The sequence below is a fragment of the Gorilla gorilla genome, chromosome 9 (assembly GCF_029281585.2).
Source record: "Gorilla gorilla gorilla isolate KB3781 chromosome 9, NHGRI_mGorGor1-v2.1_pri, whole genome shotgun sequence".
NCBI lineage: Eukaryota > Metazoa > Chordata > Mammalia > Primates > Hominidae > Gorilla > Gorilla gorilla.
In genome coordinates, this window is record NC_073233.2 from 17865778 (window position 1) to 17881148 (window position 15371).

The window sequence follows — 15371 nt, forward strand, 5'->3', positions numbered from 1 at the left end:
CAGGTCGACAAGGGCCCAGTCACTGACTCTGCTCACCCACTGGGTCTGAGGTCAGGCAGGGGCCGGTCCAGGGGCAGGCGGTCGCTGAGGTAGGCGTTGTAGCCGTAGTACTGGAATTGCTTCAGGGCCACGCGCCGGCCTTCGGGGCTGAGCTCCTGGCCCCAGTGTGCAAACAGAGAGGAGTCTGTGAAGGGCTCGGCCTCTGCCTCCTCAGGCTTGGCAGGAGCCTCTGGAGAAAGAAGGAACAGGAGACAGTGGGTCAGAGTGCACCCCTGCATGTGCCATGACAATCCCTTTCCCTTCCTCACAAACAGCCTTTGGTAAAACAATCTCAGCCCCTTTTTTCGGGGTCAGGGCTGACTTGGGTTTTCATGCTTTCCAAAGACCCATTCATCCATGAATCCATCCATTCATCTAACCCACAACCACCAGGCACAGGAGTTAGAGAAATACACCTGACAGGGTCTGCTGAGAAGCTAATGGATGTGACATTGATGCCCCATGGCTTCAAGTCAGGACCCCCTTTTACCCCAGTCTGCCTCCCTGCCAGAGATGTTGGCCCCAGCCCTCAAACTGGGCATCTGCTTCTCTGTCCCTAGCCTGTACCCCCATTTCCTGCAATTCCCAAGCCCACCCCACACTGAGGCACCCAAGCTGGGAGTCTACTCCTCCACCCAGTTCTTGCCAGCCCTTCTCCCTCTTCACCGTCTGGTCCTGCAGTGAGTTGCCTGGTGCACCATGTGACATTCACCTGGCTGTCAGCACCCCGGCCAGACTGCCTCCTGCTGCTTCCAGACACTGCCCACCAGAATAGCAAATCCATGACACAGGTGACATCCAAGCCACACCCAGCCTGCCCTGCGCTCTGGGTCCTGCTCATGGGAGCCCTTGTGGACTTGGTGGAGGCAGCTCAAGGCCAGCACATGGTTTCCCAGGAACTTCCCAGAAAAATGGAGGGGAATCACAAACTGTGAGAGCAGAGGCTTTGAAGTCACACAGTCATGGATTCCAGTCAGTGCTCCACCACGTCCTGGCTACATGACCATAGCACAGTCAACCTCCCAAGGCCAAAATTCCCCATCCTAGAATGCGGAGATAATAATACCCAACCAGCATCCAGAGATTGTGAGGATTCCATTAAATAAAGTGTATAAAGCATTTAGATCAGTTTATGTCTCAGAACAAGTGCACAGCCAATGGCAATTAGAGTTATTATAGCAAGGGAAGGTTATTGAAATCTCTCTTTGATGGGGGCTAAAAGATAGATCTTGCCAGGACATGGGCTGATAGTCCAGGACTTTGGAATTACTTCCCTGGGACAGGCCATCAGGTGAATCATTTGAGGTCAGAAATCAGAGAAATTGGATAGAATTGGCAAGCCCACTGGACAGGGTCTTCTATGCTCACAAATTCATGAGGGAAGTAAGAGATGGAGCCAGGAGCCTGGAATGAGACAGTGATCAGAAAAAACAGAAGCAGGTCAGGGACAGGAGAGGCAGGCTTGGGACACCTGCCCACATCCCCTTGTTGGCCTGTATGGACTCAATGGGTGTATGACACACCTAGGTACAGGCTGGAGATGAGCAAGGAGCTAGGGTTCTGAAGTCTTCAAGGCTGGAGAGTTGGGGCTATGGACTGCCACCTCCTCTTGCGGTACTCTCCTAAAAGCCCATCTGAGAGAGAGGAGACTGCCCGGGAACAAAAGAGGGAGGCTTCCAAAACACAGGCTCCTCCTACCATGGAAGGGGTGCTCCAGTGGCAGGAAGCCTCCATCACCAGAAGCAGGCAGAGGCTATCAAGAGTAGAAGGGGACTTAGCAAGCCCACGATCCTGAAAGCAGAGATGCCAGAGACCTCAGTGTGAGAGATGCAAAAAGATCTGTAAACAAACTCCCAGGTGCTGAACTCACTGGGTGCACATGCATAAGGTACCTCTCCGGGCCACGTCCTCCAAATGGGACACCCCTGTAACTCTTGGGATAACCATCAGAGCTAACACTTGATGAGTGCTCACTCCTACCATGAGCCAGGCTCTGTCCTAAGCATTTTCTCTTATCAACTCATCTCACCCTATAAGGTAGGAATTGTTGTCATCTTCATTTTATATATAAAGAAAGTGAGGCATAGAATAAAAAACTTGTCCAGGTTCACACAGAAGGAAGTGCAGTAGCTGGATTTCAATCCTGGGAAGGCTCTCCCCAGGCAGTGGGCCTCGCACTATGCTATACAGCCTCTATAAGGCAATGAGCTGCTAAAGTACATGAAGTACAAAGACAAACATGGCATACCATCTCGGTGACTGATTTTCCTTAAAGACATAAAAGCAAAGTCGGAAAATTTAAACAGATTAGGATATACTGAAGAATAAAATGCAAACTATGCAAACTCTTCTAAGACACAGCATTGTCAGGATTGCAGTGGCTTGCCCAAAGCTCCATCCCAGAACTTGCTCATTCTTCTCCCCTACTAGGCATGCTTGAAGGGTAGCACAAGCATGCATGATCTTGAAGGTCCTTGTTATCTCTAAAAAGATGTATGACTCATTCGTTTGGAATGGGGGGTAGTAAAAATCTAAATCAGTGAACCAACTGAATCATATAATATTTAAAAGAAGTGTAGTTTTATTGCTCTCGAATACCTAAGTGGATATTACCAAGTAAAATGAGATCAGTTAATGGAAAATTATGATCCAAAATTAGGCCTGCATTGCATAATAATATATTATAAACATATTAAAATCCTGGTGACACCACATGGTCCTACCTTTTCACTCAGCATGGGCACAAAGGATGACAAACTCAAAGCCAGTGAGTCCTGAAAGATGAGGTGGGGGGCCTACAGCAGGAAAGATGTAATATTTGTTGAATTTCTGCCAAGAGTCAAGCACTGCGATAGGTCATTTCCTTATCGAATATTGCCTCTCTTCCTCCTCACTGGTGCAGCTCCACAGAGCAGGACCACATCTGACTTGACCCCTGCTGGACTGCCAGCTCCTAGCACAGTAACTGCTTCTTACAAGGGACTCAATCGATCATTTCAAAATACATCAGTTAATAAGTAACCCATAGTGGTTAGACAAGATGAAACCAAAAGTGAAAAGGTTAAATGCCTAATCCAAGGCCACCCAGTGTGTCAGTGACATCGAATAAAGGCCTGGCTCCTCCAAACTCCACATTCTTTTCTCTATACCAGGGGTGGCAAACCATGGTCCAAGGGCCACTACTTGTTTTTGTAAATAAAGTTTTATTAGAACACAGTCACATCCACTTGTTAACATATTCTCTTTGGAGCTGAAGAGCAGAGTTGAGTATGTATGACAGAGATGATATGACCCGAGAATCTGAAAACACTATCTGATTCTTTAAAAACAAAAAAAAGTGTGCCACCCCCAACCCTTTCCCCAGCCCTGTCTGCCCTGTACCTTAGAGTTGACTCTCCTGAGGTAAGGAGGCCTTGCCTCTCTGAACTCTATTTAATTACCTTTACTTCCAAAGAATTGGTTAAGAACACTGGCTGTGGAGTCAGAATCCTAGGGTTTATCCTCCAGCTCTACCATTTGCCAGCTTGGTCCACCTCACCCTGAGCCTCAGTTTCCTCTTCTGGAAAATGGGGTTGATAATAATAGTGCCTTCTTCATAGAACATGTGTGAGGATAAATGAGATGGTCAGGTAAGGAGCTTGGCACAGTGCCTGGCACATAGTAAGCTCTCCATAAACACTGCTGAAGCCCCCACAAAGCCCACAGCCCTATCGGGCCGCCGGAGTTCGGACAGGAAGGTGACCTTGCCAAGGTCCCCAGCTCTAGAAGATGCTGACGCCGTCCAGCCCCACATGAAGGCTTTCCATGTCCATAGACAAGTGGTCTATGCTTAACCAGACCTGGACTCCACTCCCGTCTCCAGTGAGAAAGCAGGCCTACATGGTCATCCAGCAAAGGGGACCACCTTTGGCATAAGGGGGACAGGCAAAGAGGCCTCAGAGAAGTGTCTGGGCTGGGTCTTCTACAGGGGTCCTGGGGTGTTTGGCATATGTGGTGATACCCAGGCCCTCTGATGTCTGGCATCTAGGGATGAGGCACCTTCCAGGATTGGACTCTGGCCGAAGCCCCTGCAGGCATTCAGACTTACCTTGGCATGTCTGACCAACTGATGAGGTGACTTAAGAGAAGCACATCTCCAGGGGCTGAGGACTCCCCAGGAGGGCCCATTCGAGGCAGAGATTGAGCAGGGCACAATGAACTCTGTGAGTTGCAAAGCCAGAGCGTGTGAAGGAGAGTATTCGGAGGATTCTGAGCACAACACAGAGGCTGTTACTCGCCCCCTGCCCTCACCCAGCCCTGAGTGCTTGTCTGGGTCCCAGGGAGAAATAGGATGAAAGGGAAAGTGAAGGGGCTGCTTCACCAGACAGCCATGCTTGGGGACCAAGCAGTGCTTGAGTCAGGGAAGGCGGAAGGAAAGGGATGATGTGATTAGGGCAGGTTGGGAAGCCCCAAGTACGGCCTGAGGAGACCCCTGGGCCAGGGGAAAGATTACCATGCCATGTCCTTCTCTGATCAGAACCCTCCAAGGGCCTTCCACCACCTTCTTGTTAAACACCTGTAAGGCCCAGCACTCACCTCCCATCTGTGCCCCTGGTTTTCTCCTCTCCAGCCACACCGGCCACTCATCAGACTCACCAGGCACATCTCACCTGAGTGCCTCAGCTCCAGCATTTCCCTGCACATCCTCCTGGTCAGTTCCCTCACTTCTATGTCTTTACTCAAAAGTCACTTTCTCAGCAAACCCTATCCTGAACATCCAGCCCTCTCCCCAGTTTTTACATATATAGTCTCTGATACGGTTTGGCTACGTCCCCACCCAAATCCCACGTTGAATTGTAGCTCCTATAATTCCCACATGTTGTGGGAGGGACCCGGTGGAGGTAACTGAATCACGGGGGCAAGTCTTTCCCATGCTGTTCTCACGATAGTGAATAACCCTCAAGAGATCTGACGGTTTTATAAAGGGGAGCTTCCCTGCACACGCTGTCTTCCCTGCCACCATGTAAGGTGTGCTTTTGCTCCTCTTTCACCTTCCACCATGATTGTGAGGCCTCCCAGTCATGTGGAACTGTGAGTCCATTAAGCCTTCTTTTCTTTATAAATTACCCAGTCTCACTTACGTCTTTCTTAGCAGCATGAGAACAGACTAATATAGTCTCCACTCATTTTGCTTGTTGTTTGTTTCCCTGACTGGAACGTGGCTCTGTGAGGACAGGCATTTGCTTTGTTCTCTGTTGAGTCCCTCAGACTCAGAACAGCATCTGGCGCCTAGTAGGTGCTCAACCAATACCAGTAAAATGAACGAATAGGGCATTAGCAGTGGGTCATCGTGAGGTCAGAAAACTCCCTGCCTACTAGAGATTCCCCAAATCTTTCAGAGGGAGTAGAAAGGGGGCTGCAGTCCTGTGCCAGCAGGTAGGAGCACAAAGCCAGTGAAGGCATGGCCAGGGCAAATTCCAGCTGTGTGCAGTTAATTCCTCCTCAGTTCACTTAAGCAAATGATTGTGCACAGTTACACAGACTGACAGGGCATGTTTAAGAGCTTCTCAGGTAGTTCCACAAAATACGGTCAGTGGTAAGCAATCTCCACTGCTCTCCCAGGACTCCTCTGTAAATCTCTTATACCAGAGAATTACCAGGCTTCTCTCCTAAGTATCCAGAATAGGACTGTGCATGGAGTAATTACCCCCAAAATATAGGGAGAAGGAAGATAAGGAGGGAGGCAGGGAGAGAAGGAGGCTGTGTCTTCTTGCCTTTCTCTCTCTCTCTCTTTCAAATCTCACCAAGTAAGGCTCAGAATCAAAAAGATTCCACTGAAGGGTCCAAACATCCCTCCTCCCAGAAACCCAGGCACAAAGGGCAATGAGGTGGGAAGACCCAGAGACTCTAGAAAACTGCCCTAAGATGCCCTCAGGAAGTGTCCAGCTCAAACCACAGAACCACAGAGAGCCAGAGAGTCAGGCCAGGAGTGCTCTTCCTTCCTTAAAATCCAGCCCGCGGTGTCCTCAAAGCTCTGGCAGACACATTGATACCTGTCTTCCCTCCTGAGTCTCCTCAGTCTCCAAGGTGCTCATTACAGAAATCCTCACCATCAAGCCCTGAGGGGAGGATTCCCTCCAGAGGACACTAATCACTCCACCCTTGAAGAGAAAGGTACAGTTGATGGGTCTGTGCAAAGCATGACATTTCTGACATTAACAGGCAAACAGGCTGACTCCTTCCTCATTGTTGACATTGAAATTCTCCCTGAGGGACCCAGCAAGCAGTCATTCCTGCCCATCCCCAGGGTGCGGGGAGCTGCAGCTTGGCCAGCCCTATTCAGAGACGCTCCCTGATGGCTGTGCTTCCTTTGTTTGCTGGGCCTTGGAGCTCACTGTCAGCTTTGCCCACAAAGGGTGTTAACCTCTTTTATCAGGTAAGCAACAAATATTTCAGCAAGTTTGTTCTATGCCAAGCTTATTGCTTGGGTATTGAAATATTAAGATTACTCAGATGTGTTCCCTATCCTCATATAGCATCCAACTTAGTGGGAAAAGCAAATATATAGAGAATGTAATCAATGCTCTGATCAAGGGTATATAAGATGCCATTGGGTCCCTGTAGGTGGGGGGAAATGGGGCAGAGGGAAGGCTTCCTAAAGGAAAGGATGCTTGAAGTGAGGGGAAATGGGGCAGAGGGAAGGCTTCCTAAAGGAAAGGATGCTTGAATTGAAGAATAAGTGCGATCCTCAAGCTCACTCCAGGGAAGTACACCCCAAAGTAGAGGCCAAGAAGAACCAGGATGCAGGAGGAGGAAAGAGCACTCTGTGGGGCTCAAAGCTGCTAGACAGGTGGCTGTACAGATCTGAAACCAAGAAGCCAGACCCAGAGCATCCAGAGCCTCAGCAGGCTGGGGGTAGCCCATGGATGGGGGCAGGAAGAACCACAGTGAAGACTGCAAGACTGAAAGCCTTGGGATTAGCGTTATTATTTGGAAATAGTTTCTGAACCTACAAGCAAGTATCCCAAAGCTCAGCATGGTAAGCATCACAAAAAGGTACTCTCTAAAGTGGCACTGGGCACAGTGACTCATGCCTGTAAACTCAGCACTTTGAGAGGCCAAGGTGGGCATATTGCTTGAGCCCAGGAATTTAAGACCAGCCTGGGTAACATGCAGAAACCCCATCTCTACTAAAAATACAAAAGTTAGCCAAGCATGGTGGTGTACACCTGTAGCCCCAGCTACCCAGGAGGTTGAGGTAGGAGGATCACTTGAGCCCAGGAGGTCGAGGCTGCAGTGAGCTTTGCCACCGCACTCCAGCCCAACAGAGCAAGACCCTGTCTCAAACAAAACAAACAAACCACAGAGTGGCAAAGTGCATTATTTGGGGTCCAACTGCAGGCTGATCTTCGGTGTCTAAAAGCTTTATCCCTGGAGCTGATTCCCTAGTACAGTGTACCCCTATTCCATTGCACTGCACCTACCTCTCCTAGAATGTAGGTTTAATCAATCCCATCATAGATAAGAGTAAACTGCAGCTGGAGACATTAAGGGGCTTATTGCTGAGCTCACAGTCCTGACCGCAGCCCTACCTGCAAATTATGCACCACGACTTGTTGTCTGACTTGAGGACTGGAGATACTTTAGTCCCCAGGAGGCTACTCAATTGGTCTGTACTGGTTCAAACTAGTTGTTAAACTATTGAAATACCTTCCTAGCGGTGGCAAACAGCTGCTGCCTAAAATACCTCCAGGGCCCCCCTGCAACCCCAGGTGCTCTGGCCCTTTTCTTGGAATGCTCCAGTTCTTTTCACCAATCAGCAACTCAAAGGACCAGCCAAGAACCCCAGGATCCTGCTCTAGGCTGTGTTAAGCATTCCTGTCAATTGGTTAGTACTGTCCCTTGACAGTTGTTTGCCAAGTATATTTTGACTACCACTTGCTTGAGTCCTTCCTAAGTGGGCGCCTGTGAATGAGAGTGATGGGTTTCTAGAGACCCACTCACTCAGGTCATTTGCTTCCCCATGATCATGCCCAGTCCTTATTGTGCATGACTGTTTTTCAAAAAGTTCTACCAATGATCACATAGGGCACCTGGGAAATGCCATAATGTGGTCTCAGTGATATGCCCACAGTGCCTGACACACAGCCCATTGATAAGAGTGGAGCTTACAGATACATCCTGACAGGTTCATGCTAATTCATGGAGACAGGTGGGAAGTGGGGCAGGAAAGAGTTTGCAAAGCTTTGAGCAATGAATGCAACAAAAGCCACAGCTCTGAGCATTGTGCATGGGCTAATTGGCCAAGCAAGAGGAGCACATCTGGAGGCCCTGCCAAGGCTTTTGAGGCTCCTGAAGCCAGCGATGCTGAAAGTAGGAATTCCTGCATGAAGAGTTCTGCTTCAGCGGGCAGTCCACACAAAGCACTGGCCCCACTGGCTCGTGCTCCAAGATTGTGGTGGTACTGAGACTGCACAATGGAGTGGGGAGGAAACGGGCTTCAGAGTGAAAGGGGTATTGTAATGCTGCCCAGCCCTGTCTAGGTCTGACTGCCTCACCTTCTAGGACCAGATCCCTGCAGATCCCCTTCTGCTGAAGCTGAGTCATTTTGCCAGCTCTTGCCATCGCTGGAGATAGAAATTCTGAGGTGCTGGTGGTTTTTTGGAGGAACTGCTGGAGAGGCTGTAGCCTGGACCTCTTCCTAGGCAAGAATCTAGCACTCATATCTGCTCCTTGGATTGGAGGACAAGGGAATCAGAGAAGTCAAATGGCATGGTTGCTGCTGCAGGTCAAAGTGGTTTAGGGCTCCCACCTCAAGGTTGGGCGGCAGGAATGGTCAAGTCCTACCGAAGGGTCAGACAGAGCCACCCAGAACGCAGCTCACCTGGCTGAGGACCCCTGGCCCACTGCCCAAGCTAGTCTGTGTACTCTCTGGGAGCGGCAGCTCTGCTTCTTGTCCCTCGGTTTGTGCACCTAGGGATGTGCTCCCAGGAAACCACTGGAGCCTTCTTGTTTCTTGTGGTTTACTCAGTTTACTATGTCCCTCTCTCAGTCAGAGGGGATCACTGAGAAGGCTTTGAGGGTGGGTGGGGAGTGGGGGCTAGCTTTTGTCCTGCAGCCAGTTCTGTAGCCACTGCTATTTCTGTTTCTGCCCTCAGGCCATGCTCATAGCAAAGCTCTGGTTGTTTGGTGATAAGATCCAGAACCCAGTGAGAGGAGGCAGGAGAAACTAGGTCAGGCAGGTTGGGGTGCCAGGTATCTGTCTGCCATGGGCCCCGAGACCCTGTGTCTGAAGTACACTTGGGGTGCAGACCCAGATGGTCCTGTCTCCTGGTCCTCCTCCCAGAGTGCACTGGGGACCCCTTCTCTCCCCGCTTCTGGGTCTGCTATTCGCTCTCTTTGGGAAAGACCCAGAGTCCCTTCAAGCCTTCACTTTCTTCACTTGTGAGATGGAAACCGACTGTCAGAGGTCACTGTGAAGTCAGCTTTGGGAAAGATGAAAGCTAAGCATCAAATAATGCAGCAAGCATTGCTGAATATCCCAGATAAGAATTCATAAAGAATGTTTTCCTTTTCTTCCACTCCCCATTTTAAAAACGGCTTTATTGAGGTATAATTTATATACCATAAAATTCACCCATTTTAAATGTACAATTCAATGATTTTTTTAAAAAAACTTTTCTTCCACTCCTGCAGTGCATTGTTGCATGCTTTATTTTGGGTTAAAAAGCAGAGGGCTAATTGAATGTTCAGAAATGTACATTTCTCTTGTCGGCTTTCAGTAAATTCCTGCCCGCTGACTTCCAATGATGAGAAGTCACCATTATTCCCATTAAAAAGCTTGATGCTTGGGCCTTGCCCAAGAAGCCCAGACCATGTTTGCAGAGCATCAAAGCCCAGTTCACCCGAGCACTGCTAATGAGGGCAGGACTCACACCACCATGCAGAGGGATCACATCATAAACAGCCGGAACAGCAGCGTTCAGCCTCAGCTGCCTTCAGCTTGCCATCTGCTGTGTCGCCTTCACAGCCTGTGGGCCTGCCCTCCCCTGTCTTCCAAACACCCAGCCTTGAGATCCAAATCCCAGCCTTTGTGCCTGGTCCCAGCCAAAGCCAGGCACTGAGACCTGTGGAAAGCTGGCTGGTCTGGGAGACAGGAAGCCTTGGCCTAACCTCATCTCCAACACTGGGCAAATCCCCAGCTCCCTGGGCCCCACTTCTTTTCTGTAAGATGGAGCCAGTGTTTGCGTTTTACTTGAGCGAGAAGGGGGACTTTGGCACATCATAGCGGTACTCTTCTTATATCCAGCAAAGCAAGATGTTATGCCTCTCCTTGTGATTAGGCTCCCAAAGGACAATTTTCAGATTTTTGAAAACATCCTTGAATATGTCAAGTGCCCTAATAATGGTAAGTAAATGCACTATTCTGTTGATGGAGGGCTTCCCTTCTTCTCTGTTTCTAGAGTTGCATTCAAACATGAGCCGAAGGTCTTTTGCCAATGGTCCCCACAATTAGGCTTTCTCTTCCTGGAATCCTCAGAGCTGCCAAAAGAACGAAGTGGAATCTGACAGCAAAGAGCTTGGAACTAATCAGGAGGAAGGAGCCCTGACAGTCTCAGGTCCAACACTATTAAAATCCTCTGCGCGAGGACTTTATTCAGCATGGCAAAGGAAATCTAGGATGGCTTCCTCTGACACCTGAACAGTGTTGCAGGGAAGAAGAGAGGCTTCTTCAGGGTGCCTCAGCCCAAAGTAGGGTGGGGCCTGCCATCCAAGAGATGTCCCACTGCAAGGCCAAGTGCAGACTCCATTAGGGGCTGAGCCCACCAGACTGAGGAGCTCTGGAGGCACCTCTGCCCTGGATTGGCTGTGTGACACTCATCAAGCTCTTAAACCTCTCTGAAGCTCAGCTTGCTGTCGAATGTGGATAATAATGTCTATGTCTAAGCTTGTTGCAAAGATTAAGTGAGATGATGGACACCCCAAAAGTGCTTAGCAAACCATCAGATAGGTGGTAAAGTGTATTAATAGTTTCCTATGGTGCTCTAGCAAAAACCACAAACTTAGTAGCTTGACAATGCAGATATGCTATCTTACAGTTCTGAAAGTAAGAAGTCTGACAGGCATCTCACAGGGCTAAAATCAAGGTGTTGGTAGGGCCATTCTCCTTTCTGGAAGCTCTGGAGGAGAGATTCTGTTTCCATGCTCTTCCCAGTTTCCAGAGGCTGCCTGCATTCCTTGGCTTATGGCCTCTTCCTCCGTCTTCAAAGCCCACCACAGTGGGTCAAGTCCATCCCACATCGCAGCACTCTGACCTTCTCTTCAGCCCCTTCTGCCACATTCAAGGACCCCTATGGTTGCGTTAGGCACACCTGGGCAATACAGGCTACTCTCCCTCTTTAAAAGTCAGCTGAATTCACAACCTTAATTCCCTATGCAACCTTAGTTCCCTTTTGCCATGTAAGGTAACATATTCACAGGTTCCAGGGATTAGGATGTGTACATCTTTGAGGGGCCATTACTCTGCTACCATAGCAAGAGTCCAATCATTGTGTGGCTTTTCCCATCTATTAAAAAGAGATTCTAATACTTCACTCACAGGGTTATAGTGAGGCAAAATACCAATAGCTGACATTTGCAAAGAGCCTACCATGTCCAACACTACTCTGAGCAAAATGGCTCTGTCCACCCCAACACTCACTGAGTGTGAACACACCCCGTACAATCTGGGCAGGGCTGTCATCCAAGTTCTCCAAAGGTGCAGCGAACCTGAGGGCTGCAGGTGGCCATGAGCTGTGAAGGAGTCTTATCTCTGCCCACTCCTCCCTGACCTTGAAGCCCTTTTGGCCTTTCCTCCCTCGTACACTCACTAACAAGGTAGAAAGGAGAGCCCTAGCTGGTGCAAGGCAGGGACTGAGGCAGTCGCCTTCCTGCCTCCCTGTTTCTTCCTGACCCACACAGACGGAATCATTATAGTGTCCAACTGGCTTCCTGCTACTGTTCTTTGGACTTCGGTGTTGGTATTTGGCTACTCTAAGTGTGGCTTTCAAAACTCCCTAAAGCTGCAGTTCTATTGTTAGTTTGTTGTTGCTTTTATTTGGGGAGGGGGATTCAGAACCCTCTGAGAAAAAAATGTTAAAATTGTTTTTCTTTATAAACTACCCAGTCTCAAGTATTCTTTTATAGCAATGCAAAACAGATTAAGACAGCCAGGGATACAGGAATTTGGCCCTGCACCCTGGGAGGTACTGGCAAGAGTTAGGGAAGGCAACTCCAGCTAGGTGGGCTAGGACTCAGGAAGGGTGGTGGGTCCCAGCAAAAGGCTAGTGTCAGTTCAGTCTGGGCTGACATGGCAGACAAAGGACAGGAAGACATCTGACTCTGCAAGCTCAGTCCAGATACTACAGGATGATCTCTCTCAGTCAGAAAAATCCCACTCCACTCCTGACGGGCTGGCACTGCTGGGTCTTTCCTCCCCTGCAAGGGGGACTTCTGGGCCTGGGTGTGTCTGAGTGTGCGGCTAGGATGGCTGGTGCAGGTAGGAGCAGCAGGGCTCAGCATGTGCACACACACTCACAGAAGTGGAAATAGCCTTGATTAGAAATTATGCAGAATGAAAGCTGCTATTAAAGGGTCAAGTTTTTACACTCCATGCCAACTATATAAAGTACATGTAAAAAAACTCATTTTAGAGAGTGACAAATGTCTGTATCTTAGGAACCAGAATTTATATGTGACATTACTTGCTACTTTAAAGCAACCCTTTAAAGCTAGAATTCTGCCTAGGAGAGATATAATAAACTCTGAAGCACATACCGTTATCCCCCCCTCTCCCGCCCGCCACCGAGCTGACAGCCTGGAGCTGACACCCGGACTTCTAAATATACACTACACTGTTCACACATAAAACAGTGTTCCCAGTGTTTCCACACATCAATCTATTGGAATGAACAAGCCGGACCAACCCTGCTAATGTTAAAGAGGCATGCTTCCCTGACACAGACACACAGATGGGAACAGCTGGGCTGGACAGGGAGAAAGCAGTGTGGCCCTTGCCAGTAGGACAGCCTGCAGCCCAGAACAATGCCAGACGCCATGACTCCTTTCAAGCCTCTGCTACAAGAGTCCTTGCTTTGGGAAACCTGCAGCCTGAATGAAGCTGCAAAAATCATATGTACCTTTCATCTGTAATATTACTCTATCATGTGCTCCTCTGTCTCAAACAGCCTCTCCCAGGAAGCCTGCCTGTTTCCAGTTTCTTTCTTCTGGTCTTAAAGGGAAGCGGGGTGCTGTAGGAACAGCAGCAAGCATCAGACTTCACCCAGAGGGCAGTCAGATTACAGATCGTGGGGTCCCACCCCAGAGTTTCTCATTCAGCAGTCTGAGGGGAGGCCTGAGATTGTGCATTTCTAGCAAGTTATGAGAGGATGCTAAGGCTGCCGGTCCACGGTCCCCACTCTGACAATCTCAGCTGTAGAGGAGGAACTTCCTAGTCTTGGCTCTCAGTACATTCAGTGTGTGGCTGTGGCAAAGTCTTTTCTTTTTTTTTTTTCTTTGCGATGGAGTCTTGCTCTGTCGCCCAGGCTGGAGTGCAGTGGCATGATCTCAGCTCACTGCAACCTCCACTTCCTGGGTCCAAGGGATCCTCCCACCTCAGCCTCCCTTGTAGCTGGGGTTACAGGCTCCTGCCACCACACCCGGCTAATTTTTTATTTATTTATTTTTTATTTTTTTAGTAGTGGTGGGGTTTCACCATGTTGGCCAGGCTGGTCTCGAACTCTTAACCTCAAGTGATCCACCCGCCTCAGCCTCCCACAGTGCTGGGATTTCAGGCATAAGCCACCACACCCGGCCCTTCCTTTTCTTTAGGCTGCCCTTTTCTCATCAGTAAACACAAGGTGATCTCTAAGATCCCTTCATGCCCTAAAATGTCACAATTCTAAGGTGCTCAGATCACTGATTGTGGCTTACACAGGGCCTGGTGGCTTTCACTCAGAAGCAGAATGTTCAATGGAACCACCTGAAGTCACACAGCCAGGCAGCAGCTGATTCTAGGACCGGGAAGTAAAAAAGGGTCTTAATGCCCTTATTCCTTCTCAGTGCTCCCTCCACCACCCAGGAGGGGTCCTGCAAAATGGCTCTGGGGAAAGGCAACCTGCTGAAAGAACAAGTATTTGGGGTATCAGCCAAACCCCAGAGCCTGAGCCCTGGGCACACCAGCAAACCTCCTCTCTCAGAGACCCCTTACCTGTGTTGGTGCCTGGGTCTAGATGTATAGCATGCACCTGCCCCTACAGGACAGGCAGGTGGGAGGGTAAGCAGTGCTCTGCGGTGTGCAGAGAGAGGATATCAATCACAAGACCCTGGAACTATTAGTACAGTCTCCCACAAGAGAACAGGGTTCCTGTTGCCCTCAGTTATCACTGGCTGTACCCTCACACATGGACATACACACTCAGACAGACAGACACACACACACACACACACAGAGACAGAGAGAGTTCCAGAAGCCCGCAGCAGCCTACAAAAGCTCATCCTGAAAACAGATTCTTCTAGTCCCAAGTGGTTGCTCACTGCTTATAGCAAGAGCATTAAAAATGTGTCATTTCCAAGATGAGAAAAGAACGCTTATAAAAACAAACTTGTGAGAAGAAATATTATTCAGTTAACTAGCCCACATCTGATTCTTTAAATGTAGTGTACAGTGCAGAAGGATAAATATGAGCCAGGGCCCCAGCGAGGTTGAGGTCTGCTCACACGCCCCTGGGAGCCCCAGCTGTTGTGGCCCCGGGGCTGAGCGTGCCATCACTCCCAGCAGCTGTCGGCTCACTGGACGTCTTCTCATTACTGTCCTAAGTCGTAAATCTCTCACCCCCAGCAGTCACAGCTGTATTTCATCAGGGAGAAGTGGATTTGTCCTTCGAAAAAACTGAACAAACAGGCCCTCCCAACCCCAGGCCCTGGCAGGATCGGGAAAGGCTTTGAATCCACGTCAAAGAAGCCATCAAAGGAAATAGGCCATTTTCAAACAAAATCCATTTCTTGAGCATGACGGTAAAAATATTTATCACATGAAAGATGTGAAACCTTTATGATGTCTCGACGCTCTGTATTATGAATGCAGTATGTGTCCGGCGGAATGTGTGCAAAAACCGTCATGCTCATGATTTTGAAAGGGGGAAAAATTAGTCCTTTCCATCTGGCAAATTCTTAATTTACCAACCCAGTCTTGCTCTGTGAGCACCTGAGGCAGAGGAAGGAGGCAGTCCCGGCCTGCAGCCAGACAAAATAAGCAAAGGTTTTGGACAAAGAAACCGCACGTCCAAGATGTAGTGAATGGGGTCCCAAGCTTA

The 15371-nt window shown here is 49.2% G+C and overlaps 1 protein-coding gene across 2 annotated transcripts in view; it reads right to left on the reverse strand.

Annotated features, from left to right (window-relative positions):
• GALNT18 (polypeptide N-acetylgalactosaminyltransferase 18) overlaps nt 1-15371 on the reverse strand; it is a 349733-nt gene that overhangs the window by 176188 nt on the left and 158174 nt on the right. For both annotated transcript variants that reach the window (XM_004050714.5, XM_055356610.2), the window contains exon 2: nt 37-229. In XM_004050714.5, the coding sequence (XP_004050762.2) occupies nt 37-229 (193 nt within the window). The remainder of the gene's footprint in view (nt 1-36; nt 230-15371) is intronic.